This window comes from Anopheles coustani, chromosome 2 (genome assembly GCF_943734705.1).
Source record: "Anopheles coustani chromosome 2, idAnoCousDA_361_x.2, whole genome shotgun sequence".
Lineage (NCBI taxonomy): Eukaryota > Metazoa > Arthropoda > Insecta > Diptera > Culicidae > Anopheles > Anopheles coustani.
Genome location: NC_071289.1, coordinates 40073630 through 40088457, shown reverse-complemented (window position 1 = coordinate 40088457; position 14828 = coordinate 40073630). Strand labels below are relative to the sequence as shown.

General features: G+C 41.7%; 2 protein-coding genes across 2 annotated transcripts; both read right to left on the bottom strand.

Moving 5' to 3' along the window:
* Nucleotides 1-572: 572 nt before the first annotated feature.
* LOC131267312 (pupal cuticle protein Edg-84A-like) lies at nucleotides 573-1419 on the bottom strand. Its single transcript, XM_058270161.1, has 2 exons — nucleotides 1408-1419; nucleotides 573-1301 (listed from the first exon to the last, which is right to left on the bottom strand). Exons 1-2 carry the CDS (start codon nucleotides 1417-1419, stop codon nucleotides 573-575), a joined length of 741 nt encoding a protein of 246 aa, XP_058126144.1.
* Nucleotides 1420-5830: 4411 nt separating this feature from the next.
* LOC131264382 (myosin heavy chain, cardiac muscle isoform-like) lies at nucleotides 5831-11145 on the bottom strand. Its single transcript, XM_058266684.1, has 6 exons — nucleotides 11073-11145; nucleotides 10709-11005; nucleotides 10421-10557; nucleotides 8727-8869; nucleotides 8549-8606; nucleotides 5831-5989 (listed from the first exon to the last, which is right to left on the bottom strand). Exons 1-6 carry the CDS (start codon nucleotides 11143-11145, stop codon nucleotides 5831-5833), a joined length of 867 nt encoding a protein of 288 aa, XP_058122667.1.
* Between the last annotated feature and the right edge of the window lie 3683 nt (nucleotides 11146-14828).

Sequence of the window (14828 nt, the reverse complement as noted above, 5' to 3'; positions counted from 1 at the left end):
ACTTGAAAGACAATACCTAGAGCAATCTAAAACAATTATGATGAGTGTATAAAGCCTTCCAAAACTAGAATACTTTCCATAAAATGGTAACATAATCAAATTTGTTGAACAGAATTGTCGAGGATCCAAACAGTTTGATTTTGAAGACTTAGAACTTAGACTTGTGAGCTTAGAACCAAAGAGGAAGCTAGCTGAAAAAGATCACTGCTGCGACTTGTTTATCAATACTTACTGTAACTGTCATATATCCCAAAATATTTACGCTTTGAAAATAGTATGGACTTTAACATAAGAAAAAATATTGTCCGGAGTATTCAGATCCCTGAAGATGAATGCAAAAAATTCATTATTCTGTGAAAGATTATCGTTGTCCACATTGGCATACAAAACCATTTTTAATTTGTTATCAGTTTATTGTGCAACTACCCTATCTATCGTGATACGATGTAGTGCGATATTTACACAGTTATTTACAATTAGTTAACGTAACCGCCATGTATTCGCTAGCTCTAATCGGGTCCAATTCATCCTTCGAGGTGTGGGTGTCGAGTCTATGGCATCGGAACAACTGCTCAGTAGTTGTAGTTGCTGGATGGTCCGTGGAACTGGACGTGGTTGACGGCCTCGTGGTGAGGAGCGTAGGCTACCTTGGCGACCGGGACGGCCACCTTAGCGACGGCGGGAAGAGCCAGTTTAGCGACCGGGGCGTACACCTTGGCCGGAGCCGGAGCCTGGTAGTACTGGTGCACCGGAGCCGGCTGGTAGTGCTGGTGCACTGGCTGCGGGGCGAACACCTTCGTGACGGTCGGGGCGGCGTACACCTTGGCGACCGGGGCAACCACCTTGGCGACCGGGACGACGGCCTTCACCAGCTTGTGGCCCTCGACGGGTTCCCGGCGGACGACGGCGTTGAATCCGTTGTGGTCGTCGGCGGTGTACTCAACCACGCGTCGGTATCCGTCGGCATCGATCAGGGTGTACTGACCCTTGACGACATCTCCGTGGCGCTCCTCCTGCTGGCTCTTGACGTCTCCGGTGTGGTCATCGTGCACTTCGTAGGCGAACTGGTACTCGGCCGGGGCATCGGGATACTCGACGTGCTTGACGGTCTTGACCAGGGTAGGCTGGACAGTCTTCAGCAGGGCAGGCTGGACAGTTTTAACCAGCGCCGGCTGCTTGTACACGACCTGCTGCGGCTGGTAGTGATGGTACTCCTGTGGCTGGTGATGGTACTGAGGCTGCTGGTACTGCTGGTAGTGCTGGGCACTGGCCACAGCGATCAGCGCGAACAGAGCAACGTACTGCGAAATTGGAAAGCGACAGAACGGGTTCATTAGAGAAGATTACGACACTTTGAGACTGGAGCGACATCACATGATCGTCACTAGAACACTTGCGGATACGCACTTTGAAAGCCATCACTATGGTAGAACTTGCTAACGACCCCTAGTCGGTTGAAATGCACTCAAAACCCAAACACTGAACACACACTGAACGTTGCTGCCTCGGTGGCGTCGGTAAACTGTGCTAATTCTCCGGTCAAAACTCACTTTATATACTGATTTCAGCAAACTGCTACAGTTTAGTTCAAGGGCCGAACGGAGACCGCACTGTGGAGAGAGAAAAATAGGGAACCACCCGTAGCCTTACACCGTGCGCCGTCAGTTCGCCGGGCGTTTGCACTAATTTTTCGGTGAAATGTGTCACAACCCCGGCGATGCCGCTAGTTGGCACTCGCTCCGTCTCGTTCACGCTCGCCGATCCTCCGAACGCCGGGGGCACAGGTTAACCCATTGGCCATAACGCGCGAGGGGAGCAAAGCGGGGGGCCTTCTTGAGCCGATGAGATCATTATTCCGGGCGTAAACCACACCTTTCTGCTGCCGGAGGGCTCGAACGTGCCAACGCCATCTCGGCGTTAGAGCGCTCCGCCGCCGCCGCCGTTGCTGCTGCTGCTGCTGCTAATGGGTCGATGTCGAAGAACGGCGGGATTAGGGATCCATAAGACACGGAGTCGACGGTGAGGCGTACCGAGTTTTGAGGGTCAACGCTGTGGCGTACGTGCCCCGTCAAAAGCGTGGTGAGCATTAGGCCCCAGAAATGCGTTAATGCGCTGACGCCCCGGGGCAAGGTACCGGACGGTATCCGATCGATATCCGACCCGCTGGAGTGCATAATTAATGGGTTCCTCCTCGTACGTCGTGTGGTCAAGTTCAGGTGATGTATGAACCTTTTCCTTTTCTTCACAAAACGCCCTCGGGCCGGGTTGAAACTGCAACCGACCCAATGCCCTTTAAGGCTCGAGCAATCGAGGGCTAATCTACTACACACGTCAGGTGTCCTGGTTGTTCCCGCGAAGGGCCTTTGATCAATGAGTGGAGTGATCGATGGATCAATGGGTGGTATTCGGACTGATGCTGTCTAACAGGTACGCGCTGTATTCGCCCGGTGAGCTTACACGAGCTAACACAATATTTGGGCGGAGGTAGTTTTGGCAGGATTAGCCGTCATTGCTTAGGCTAATTTTCTGAAGGTTATACTAACTGAGCTTTTTTGTTGGAGGGGATGAAGGAGCCTTGTTCTGGCAATAGGCCGCTCTGGCATTGAAGATAATGAAAAGCACTCAAAAATATTCAAAGTGAAAGGAGGAAATTTAATTAATCGAGAAACCACCTGCAGTTCCGCTCACCATTCTTTTAAAGGGCATTTCAAGGATTACATAGGGTTCATTGAATATAAGGCTCTAGCCCTCTGGGAGAGTTTGATTGTTTTGTTGACGTTTGATCATAATCTTTAATTAGATACCTGGAAATTTGATTATTTTTTAATATTTTCGACTATAACTTTTATTCATATTTTGCACAAACATCAGCGAAAATTACTGTATTTTTAATTTGTACAATACCTCCATTATCATAACAAATTATTGCTTTACAAAATGTGCGGGTGGTGTAATGCGCGGGAATAAATTTACTGTTGTTACAATTCATTCGTTAATTTTCAAGGTTGTTTTTTTAATTCAAAATTTAACTTTGTTTAACACTGTCAGAATTAGTTTACCGTTGTTATTTTTATACCAAATTCTTATTTTCTATCGTTTGACAGATCGAACTGGTTGTTTCTATTTATTTACTATGATTGCATTCAGCACTAATCTCGCACGAAATTTTTTCCATCATTTAAATAAATTGGCAAAAAATGAAAATAAAATCCAAAGATCGTTGGAATAGAAGTATGTTTTAAAACATACCAAATACATTTAATATAGCTAAAATTTTATCATGAACTTATATCAATAAAAGTATAATGAAAATTAAAAATATCATAAAGGAAAAGCAAACCTATTGATGATGATGATGAGTCCCACCTCGTACCCCAACACAGGAGCGAGAGGAATTGTGCATATCGCAAAGATAAAATAATGTATATGCCAAAATAATTTCTTCAATTTACTAATACTCAATTTTTTTGACAAATAATAATTGTATCAAACCACTTATTTTGAGCAAAAGTTGTCGATAATTTGTTGTATTTTTTTTTGAAAAGGCGATGTTATGCATGAGAAAAAAAGGAACTTATAGAACAGTCAAGCCTTTGTTTGTTTCGATAAATTTATTTTAACACTCTGACGTCCGGATACACGCATAGATGTAATGGCTCCGTATCAGTTTGCATCCGATCACATCATTTTGGTGTGCTGTCAACGCTGTCTCCTGACACGCATCACAGACTACAGGATGTAAACAAATGTCAAATGGAAAGTAATCAAATTTCATACGGCGCGTTGCTGTTCGTACGTAAATTCTAATGAAGATTGAGAAAGAATGATCAAACAGGGCGGCCAGATATGGAGAAACTAGTGCAAACGCGCCGGTCGTAAAGCGTTGCGACACCGTGAATTGTGCGAACGTCAAAGTGTTAATATAAACCAGAAATTCGCATACATTTCGCTTCATGACCTGTGTTTTTTTATAACTATTTTAAACCGGATCCATTTAAATAGATTATGTCACCGTCGTAAAAAGGTATGTATATAAAAATGCTGGGGCAAAATGAAGCTCCAAGGAATCGAATGGTAAATGGAAAAATGTAGTAGCAAACGAATATTTACCGAGACTCACCAGTTCCATAAATCATAATTTATCCGGGCGAATTGTTTCATTATACCGCCAGAGGAATGTCTCTATTGTATTTTGGGCACACCCGCTTGCTCCACTGGTAGCTCGATCAATCAAGACTAAAGTGAACATTTATCATGTCGCTTGTTTCATGGCATGGATAAAAAGATTTGATTTGAACCGAAATATAAAACGACGAACCTCCGAAATCGGCGTGGGTGACATTTTTTGATATAATTTAATTAATTGTAGTTATCATAATGTAAATTTAATTTGTTAGGGAAGATCAGTTGAACGTCATAGTCATCAGTTCAAGGACCACGTTAGTTGCAAAATTGTGTCCGAAAATGTTTCATACATCCGTTCATCAGCTCATAATTTTACTCAAACCTTCCACACTCCTTCATCCCGTGTGACTCATAAGTTGCACAAACCTGATTCAAGCCGGCGTGGAAACACCGTCTGATTTCGTTTTCTTTTTCGAGAGCTTCGATCGAGCCCTGACGTTGGTCAGGTGTGAGAAGGGGAGGAGAAAAATAAACACCATGCCGAGCATGTTACCGCCGTTATGAAACGGCCGTGCAGTATGCACCAGCGGAAAGATATTTGTGAATGGCGATCGCCGGGGATCGTGCGGGAAATGCGTTCTGCTTTTTTTTCCAAACACACTATTCGACGACGCACGAAATTCCTTTCTTCGGCAACGTGCCCGTAGTATGGCGCACGGATGGAAAGGGTATGCAACAAAGCTTGATTGACATCTCGTAAGCCAATTTTGAGGCGGTCTCAAGCAGTCACGAAAGCGAAAGCAGCGGACGGGGATGATTATAATGATCGATCTCGCGATCTTGCGATCTTGTTTAACAATTTCTCTCACCCTCGCGCGCTCACTTGGTGACAAAGTTTAGCACACGACCACCGAGTAGTCGCTTATGTAACATTCCTTCATCGAGATGACCTTGCATGTGTCGCGTGTTTCAGTTACAACCATCGTAGCCCGGATTGCAAAAAGGATAACATTGTTAGCAATGTTGAATTGCACTTGTGTGGATGGCTTGTTACCACATGTGCTTTAATTGAGAGCCCATGTAAAAACAAACTGAACTATCAAAAAGAGTTTTATTGAATGTAAAATCGAAAAACTAATTCATGTGACTTTTTGTGCCTTATAACGTACTTTATTTTTATAAAATCTCTTTATGACGGTATAATTATTATTTCTTTTATATTGCCAACTTATGTTTTGTTGTATTTCTAACCTTTTGTTTGGGAAAAGTTTTGTTGTGGAAAAGTTTTTTCCCAAAACCACTAGTTGAACTCTTCGGAAAAAAAAACCTCGTAAAAATACTGACTACAACATGACGGCATGCATAAGGTAATGGGAAACATTGCCAATTCTCGTGTGAAAGTTTTCAAGGACGTACATTTTCCTGTTTCTTCATTCTCCGCAACAGCTTGGGTTAAGTGCGCAATGGCTGAATGTTCGTAGGTGTGGAATAATATGGTGCAGCAGACACAGTCAGCTCAAAATGATTTTTGCATATCGATTTTACGCCATGGGTAGTGGATTATTCTACATTTTATGGTAACCGTTTTTTTCATTACCAAAACACAATTTAAAAAACTTGGTTCAATCATTTTATTTGCTTGGGATAAATCTTAAACATAACGTATACCACTTGCGGAATTCACATATCTTACATATTTTCAAAATTATAGCGTGGAATTTGCAGCTAACTCACTTTCGTCTGTATTCGATGTAGAACGTGTAATATTACTATAGATATGTTCTTGCTCCTCACTTCCTGACAGGTAATTTGAGAGCGTGTCGTCAGCATTAGTCTGCTCTGTATATTTTACCTCTTTATTTTCCTGAAAGAAAAAGAAGGACGAGCCAATAAAATAAAACATTTTGATCACAAGTGCTGTTCATAAAATGATATGAAAAGATATGGAAAGATATCAAGATGATGCATTTGATGTGTCTAATTCGAAAGGTTTTTTTTTGTTTTTTGGTGATTCGATCTACTTTCTTCACTTTTGAGATTCATTTTATTCCTCTAATGGAAGAGTCAACCGAAACAGTGAACGGCATCCTCTAGAAGCGCCTAAAAGGGAAATTTGAAACTCGTAAAGGCGGTTTCGTTGGACGTTGCCAGATAACTCGTCACTCTCTACGGTCGAATCAGCAACTCAGAAAGGTTTGTTACCGCATCCGTAGCGTTACGATGGGAGAAGCGTCTTGCGTCTTTTTTTATAAAAAACCAGTCCCGCGCTACGTTCGCTGTGGATCGCGATGCGACCAATGTCAAGGTAAAGAAGCTGGGAGGAATTAAACGAAGATGAAAACGCCGACCAGAAGCCTTAAACTTGACATCCTATGTTTCTATGGCCCATCAGATAAGACATGACGTGTAGAAGTTATTTGTTATGCACAAATTCAGGTAAGATTACGTAAATTGTTCTTTATGTACTTTTTATGTTGATTAATCGAACATGCATTAAAAATTTTATTTTTAATCTTCAGATAAAACCATAAAAGTCGAATTTACTTGAAAAATATCAGTAAGGTGTTTTAAAATAGGTACCTCACGCAGACAAATGAGTGTTAATAACATGCTTTGCAAAGCGTTACATTAAACGAAGGTTGAAGTACACTCCTTTTGCCGCGATTGAGTTCGTTTTTGGTTGCGACCAGATCGCACAACAATTAATGTTAAAATTGATGGACAGCAATCAAGCCATCGATTATTTCTCGATCTGTCCCCCAGAGTCTTGAGCAATCGAACTCATAAATCATGACACGGTCCGCATGCAACACTGCACTATCAAACTGATTATACATTTCGGTTAAAAAACGAACTCGAATTGCAAAACGAACCAAATCCTGCATTGACAGCCAATCTCGGGTTGTACGTAGTCCTGGCAAAGGTTTGGAGATCTCTGAGTGGCTTTCACGTCGTGGTTGAACCGGCTGCGCTGTACGCAAGTGCTGGCAAGCCCAATTTTTTTTTTTTGGCAACCACCGTGGCTGTGATGTAACCCGAATTCAGCGCGCTGGGTTCGGGTCCGAGTCCTCGACCGTGAAAAGTTCGGACCGCTGGCGATCGGCGCTCGCGTCGAACGTGCAGCATTTCATCGAGAAAGAGGTCACCGTATTCGCCCACAACGCTAACTGCCGGGCGGTAAAAGGGAACTGAACTATCCGCTGTAAACGAAAGCTGATCGTGCCGTCACCAGGCGGTCGTGGAGTAGGTTTAAAGCGCGATTTATTTCTCTCTACCACTTTGCGTTGAGATTGGAACTGACGAGAGTTGGCAAGTGTCTGGAACATGTTCAGATATTGGATCGTTTGTTGGTACCAAACGCAGCAATTATAGAGTTAAACTTTGTTTTGGGTTTTTGAGGAGTTGTAGATGATGATTTTTAACAGCAAAATTAGTTTCCAATGAAACTTTACTTCACTTTCTTATGTCAATTGCACAGACATAAAAGAAATGTATAAACTCATTCGCGAAAAAAAGGAATTTAAAAAAAAACCCAATAAAAGACCTTCACAAGGCGCACGCTGTCGTCCTGACATGGAATGTTTCTTCTGGAAAGCCTTATTGAGCGCTGCCCATTGGGGTGTGAGTTTTTGTTCTCTTCGTCCCTGAGCGCGTTGAGTGCTGTCCGGCCTCGCGGGAGCCGACTCATTTCGCGAACTATTTGCCCACCGGGTGCACCTTCCCTGTCGGTCTTAGGGGTTGATTTTTTGCCCTTTGCTCAGGTTCGCTCAAGAGGGCTGCCAGCAGCAGAGTGCGAACCTTTTTTTTTCTTTTTCGTGCTGTTGTAAATTTAGCGTAGTTTTTAACGGCTCTCCGAACCGCCAGAGTGCCTCTTTCTTTGCCCCTGCGAACCTTTCTTCACTTGGCCAGGGCAGCCTTGAAAGTGCTGTCCGGGCCGGTGGGTCGTTGGGAAGTTTGAGTAAGTTTGTAACCTCCAGCGTCCAACACTCAGTGTGTCTCCAGCCCTCTGCCTCTTTCTCGGGCCTCCCTGGGCGAAATTGGAACGATTCATTAGGCACCCGATAAAGCGCAGCTCGGGCAACCGGCACGCGGAATTGACCGAAATGGAGAACAGGCAGGAGAAAGGGAAAAAGTGGCAATACCCAAAGGTACGGCTAGGCAAATTTCAAGCCGGGAACGAACTGCCGAGCCTTTTAGCCACCAGGTTGGTTATTTCGGTGCGGACGTTAATGAATCGAACGTAGCCGAAATTTTAGATGTCCTTCTCAGGCACGAATCGCCGAAGGCGTTGTAAATATCTCGCGTGGACCCCCATCAACGGGCGTAGAATTTGGAAGGCTTGCAGAATGGAATTGGCAAACGTTGAGCGGGTGCCGTGGGTTTTTTGTTTTGTGTTTTGTTGTTGCCCCGGTAGGTTGCTTACCTTTGATTCATCCTGCTGGGAGCCGTGTTCGGTTGTTTCGATACTTTCGAAAGTGTATCTAAACAAGGGGAAAGAAACAGAAGAAATTAATATTGGTCACCCTAAACGAAACGGTAAACACAAATTGGACCATTTATGCTCCTTTGGAGAGCAGTGAATGTCTTTTAATGTTTCGTACATTGAATCACCGGGCAGAGGTGAAGACACGCTGTTGGCGCTTGTTGGTGTGGGCGGAGCGCAACGACAACCCTGCGCAAGTTCAGCTTTAAGTTCTCGAATTTGTTTCTCCAACCGTTGATTCGTTTCTTCCAGATGGTCAATCTGAAAATAAAATCCATTGCGACCCGTGAAAATTACAAAACAGTTCCGATAAATCAATGAACATTGCTCCAAACCAATGATTGAATGATTGAATTGAGGATAATTATAGTAAACTGTAAATGTTTGGCAACCTAATGTTCAAGAGAAAATATACAATATACAGTTGATCCGAAAAGCGATGCTAAAGAGTTAATTCGTACGTTTGATCCTAAATATCTTGGATAATTCTAGTCATAGCCCGGCAACATGCAACAAGAAGCAGCATGCAATAAGAGCACAAAAGCTCCAAGCATAAGCTCCAAGTGATAGAATTGTAGTATGAGCATCTCCATGATGACTGAAAACTACGCACTTTAAACCTACAAACTGAATCATCTTTTTCGGGAATGCTGGTACGAATCTTAATTTAATTTTACGATCACCAAACAAACTTTGAAATATTTTTTAGCACAATATAGAGAAGATGAAAATGACTGATTACTAATAGAAACGAATAATAGTAAAAAAGTTTTGAAATTGGATTAAACGAACTTGTTGGTGAAACATGATGATTCGACTGTATGCTGCCAATAATTTGTAAGCATACCTTTTGTTTTTTGATATGATATGATATATGTGTCAACCTATCATTTGGGTTCACATAACATGTATTACGGGTGTTTATGGTAAAATATAGAAGTAAAATATATTGAGGTAGTATGGCCGTTAAACCATTTACCATTTGACACAGTTAATTTGATTCACAACCGATAACGGGCAAATTTGACTGACTTTTTTTCATCCAGAAATACTGGCCTCCCAGTTCACCTGATCTCAATCCAATGAATCATTTTGAACGGTCATATACGCAATCAAATATAAACCGAAAAAACCACAACTACAGTCTGTTCTCGAGTTACGCGGTTCTCGACTTACGCGGATTCGGAGATACGCGGTTTTCAAAATTTGACAGTAGATTGGGTTTATTACATCGATTTAAATACCTGAGATGTACAACCACACGAATAAATATGTAAATTACGCATTTGCATAACTTACGCTGTTTATTTCGTTTGTTGCAATTTATGTTGTTTGAATACGCTTGCATTGCATTCATATTAATGGACAAAGAAAAAAATTGAATATCCTATGATACATGTACACAAGAGCTCGATCTCTTACCTCCTAGTATAAACTATGTGTCAAGCAATATTCGAGATACGCGGATTTCTCTGGTCCCCATTATCCGCGTAAGTCGGATACTGATTGTACACAACTCGAACACCGTGAACTATTTTTGAATGATTTGCGATACTGATAAGGCTTCATTTTGACGGGATCGACATGGCCAACCAAAATTTAGAATAATCCCCATTCTAGATTTTAGTTGGCCATGTTTGATAGGTATAAAATGTCTCTATAACATGTATTTGGATTTTTTTTGGCTACAATGAGAACTGGTCAATATATTTGGGGTCAAAGTGTGTGTAATTGTATGTATGAAAAAAGAAAATAACAGGGAAAAAACAATATTTAAAATAAACAATCATTCAAACATAATGTTATCGTTACCGATTCAAGATCAAACTCCAAGTCGTCAATAATGGCGTATGCTTTGTAAAGCTCCTTTTCCAACTTGGCACATCGGTTTTCCAGGGCAGCCACTTTTTCCTCATGGGCTTTAGGTTTTCCGATATCAGAGAGCGTTCCTAGAGGGGGGAAAATGAATAAACCATCAATTACATTTTCATTAGTATGATCAGACACTTTTTGCTTAAACCAACTACTATTCCATCAACTTATTTTTATGTTTGGTACTTTTGTTTTTTTCAATAAAAATTCTGTCTCTTTCAAACATACCTATTATCTCGACCGGAACTCTTTTCCGGTTCTCTAGCACCGGTTTAGCGTTATCTTGACTTTCGTAAGTTCGTAGCTTTTGGTTCTGGGCTACATACTCTTTGATTAAATCGTTGTATCGCTTCTTGAGCAATTTCTGCGCCTCGAACTGTTCGCTGCTGCGAGCCATTTCCTTCTCGAGCACTGATTTACACCGCAGTCGGCCCTCTTCGGCAATTGCGTGTTGAACTCGAAAGTTTGCTACATCATCCACGAGCACACTGTTTTCCTGCAGCAGCTTTTGGTTTTTTGTCTCCACTAGAATGACAAACAAAACCCACGTTCACGCCCAACTACCTCACATTCACTTACTTCAAACACTCACATGTGTCTATATGACTCATTAACTCGCGTATCTTTTTATTTAATCGTAACAAATTTTCTTCGTATATATCCATGGTGCTCGGTGAAGCGTGCTTTGCTGACTGATACCCACCCCGATAACATAGATGAAGATTGCCTCACGTTTGCTGCGCTTATCAGTGTTTCCGAATAGATTAGGATTTTAAAGATAAAATTGTATCTATGCGAATTCATAAGGCGGTGCTCAGATCAGAGAATTTTCTAATGCCAGCTAGCACTACTACCTAGGTTTACATGAGCAAATGACATAACATAAACGCGCAAATTTCAGTTTTGCTATAATTTTCTTGCGTTTAGTGGCATATTCGTGAGCCGATGAAATGGAATGGCATTCAGGGGTAATGTGTTTATCAAAATCTTATCAACAAACATTACACATGATCACAAACAACAATGCTCTGTACGTTCGCACTCAATACCAAGCGCGCACATTTATTAATCACATGCCGACCGAAAAATATATTCGCAAGGATTTTGACAGTTTGACTGCATTCTGTCATTTGCAAAGGTTTCTTTGCACTTTAGGTAACCCTAGCATAATTAATTTATTTTAATGAATGAAACAAATATAGATAACAAAAACATGTCCAGATTGGTCCACTTCAATGTCGAAATCCTTGTAATTTAAGAGCAAATAATGATGGAAGCTGTGCGAGCGTGAAATGGTTTTCAAAAACGTTTGAACATGGTTAAACAAATTGGTGGCGATATAATTGCAAAATATATGCTGTAATTGATTTGTAAAAACAAGGCTGTTAACTCCAACGTCATGCTATTTTGAAATTGGTGGTTGAATCTGTACAAATATCAATGTACATATAGTAATGATTGTTGTATACAATGAGCGAGAAACTAACTAAAAAAGGTTAGTTTTGATATCAAAGAATCCCAGAATCCTCTCAAACAGAATACAAACGAACCGTATCTAGCATATTGTACGATAGAAACTGTTGCACACACTCGGCGTTCTGCTTTGTCCCACGGCACTTGGACACCGTCTTGGCTTAGCATGGCTCAACATTGGTGGACGGTTAAATCTGAAAACGCAACACACATACCGTCAAGGCAACAACGTGCAAAAGCATAAAACACAAGATCATTTGTGCCCCAAAACAACTTAAACAATCAATAGAACTAGTGCAGTTTACCGACTCATCACATGTTAGCAATGGCAAAAAACCCGTTGTAATTTTTGAATTCAAACATTAACAGAGATCATTGAACCGGTTTTAAAAATATTTCAAAAACCGTTTGAAATGTTTCAAAATATTTCAAATTTGAATTTTCAATACAGTTTTACAATTTTGATTCGGATTAGGTTTAACGGTTCTCTTTTCTCCGGATTGTTTTAAAGTGAAGTTTTAAAACCTGTACAAAAAGTGGCTTGTTTTTCCTTGAATATGTATTAATTCAAAACTTTTCATATTTTAACTTCCGTACATTGCCTATTCGTCCACCCTTGCTATTACTTTGTCGCAACTCTTTAGTAGTCTCTCTGGAGTATCAGAATATAGTAATTTAGGTCCCATTTTGTCCTCCATCAACGATGTACACAAGGTCCAGGACTGATTCTGGGCTTGTTCTTGGAAATTCTGAAAGTTTCCATTTTTCTAAAACCCTTTCCCTGACCAAAAGGAACAAATCAACAGAAAACTTTGTTGAGATAAGTTCAGCCGCCTTCTAGTTTTTTATTATGGATGGTAATTTTTTTTACATCGAAAAAGCCGTTTTACCGAATTATCCCATTTTCCGGCTTTTCTTCCTTCGGAATTTTCAAATACTCTTACATCTAAAACCTTCCTTGGGTAAAACGGAATAAATCATTCGCAGACATCGTCAAGATTGGTCCAGACGGTGTTGATTTATAAATTATTTGATATATTTTAAGTTTGTTCCGGGCATTGACACTAGTTTTAGCTACTCATTGGGGCCATTTATTTCTATGAAGTTTTCTTGGAAACAAAAAAAAAACAAATTGAAGGCGTTGCTTTACAGTACACAGTTGGTTGTAGGAACGAATGATTGTTTTTTTTGTATGCTTCACGCTAGCAGGTAATAATATCCATTTAGAAAGTTAAATAATGCCTACGGATAATTTCAGATCATTTTATTGCCCTAGCAATAAATACGTTTGAACTGTCTAATACAAATTGAAATTGAGTTCTATATGTTTCGTTTTAAATATAATCTGTACACAACATAAAACATAAAATGTATACTATACCAATTAATAGCAAATAATAAAAACTGATTTTATATTTTATAGTGCAACAACAGCTATGCATTATCCAATTGTCAATCCTTTTTTTATTTGAAGCGTTCGATTCAAATGAATAGAAATTTAGGATATTTTGGAGAACGGAAGCATCAACCCGGACTTTAAATGTCCTTACGGAAAAACCACTGCCTTAAAAGTGTCAAACATAGGAGAGTGAATTGGTACGATGGAGGAAAAAGGATCACGCGCGTGCGCATTCCAACATAAACAGATGTAGCTCCATCCCGCTCGAAATGACAGTTGGCACGTGCCGGAATCGTGCATCGCATTCTCGTAGAAAGGATACGGAAACTCCTCGTCCGCGTTCACGGAGGGCGTGGGTGGCTGGTGAAGGTGCCGTGCAAACATGCACGAGACTCATGGGGTTGAGATTTTCCTCCCATTGCGCCATCCCGCTCTCACATCTCGTATCCGAACGTCCTTTTCAGTTGCGCGGTGGTGGCCCAGTAGTGTGGGTGCCCATCAGTTATGTCACACACTACGACGCTGCCGTTCGGTTTCGGTGTCGGACCGAGGAGGGTTGCCAACGTCGCTAGTAGTCGGTGTCAGTGTTTCGGCCCTCGCGCTGCACGTCAAAACAATGCAGGATATTCGTCCCTAAATATGGCCGTCTAGAGTTGCTTCCTTTCGGTGACGGTGGTTGTGTATGTGTTGTTGGAAATTGCGGTGCGGTGATTGCAACAGTCGATAAACATTGTGAAGAAGCAAGTTTTCCGCAAAGAACTATTAGCTGGAGCTGGTGACCGCATCCCTGTCCGTGTGCTTTGTGCGAGAAAGTTCTGATCACCGCCAGTACGAGCTGAGCAGAGGCATATTGCCGCAAGAGACATAAAGGAATTGTGGTGGAGCGTTCGTCCAGCGTGCAGGTATTCCGAAAAGGTAAGTTAAAAGTTCTGTACTATCAGCATTGATTACGTGTTACATGATTGTCAACGTCGGCGGTAACAACGGGTGTCCTTTTTTCGTCGATGGCGATTTGCGCTGTTTCATAACCGGCCGAATCCTGCACTGGATGCCGATGGAAAATCTTTTTCCTTTTCGTTTTTTTTTTGTTGTTTCGTCCCTGTCGGTAATACAATAGGGCACTCCCCGACGCCTTCGTCCGGCTCGTAGGGTTTGATCCACCCGTCAATAGACCCATCAAATATGCATCAGTTGATGAGCCTCCAAGCAGCGACGTTCGCTGAGATACGCCGAATCTGGGTGTGGGACAAATGGGACGGCATAAAATCATATTCGAGCATCGGCTTTTCATAGGGTCTCTGCCTACCGTAAGTTGGGCGAAAATATACCACTGGATGATGAGGATTCCGTTTTCTTGTTGCTTGATGACAACACAATCGCACAATTGCGCGCACACACAAACACACGCAGCGTTGCGAATCTTTACGACGGAACTGTGCAAACCGTGACCTACATTTATTCGGGGGAAAAAACTGC

Excerpts from the sequence above, each read along its gene's own strand:
- LOC131264382 (XM_058266684.1), bottom strand. The coding sequence starts at position 11,145 with ATGGATATATACGAAGAAAATTTGTTACGATTAAATAAAAAGATACGC. Across the intron at positions 11,006-11,072 it reads AATGAGTCATATAGACACAT|TGGAGACAAAAAACCAAAAG; the intron begins GTGAGTGTTTGA and ends TTGTCATTCTAG. Across the intron at positions 8,870-10,420 it reads TGGAGTTTGATCTTGAATCG|ATTGACCATCTGGAAGAAAC; the intron begins GTAACGATAACA and ends TTTTATTTTCAG.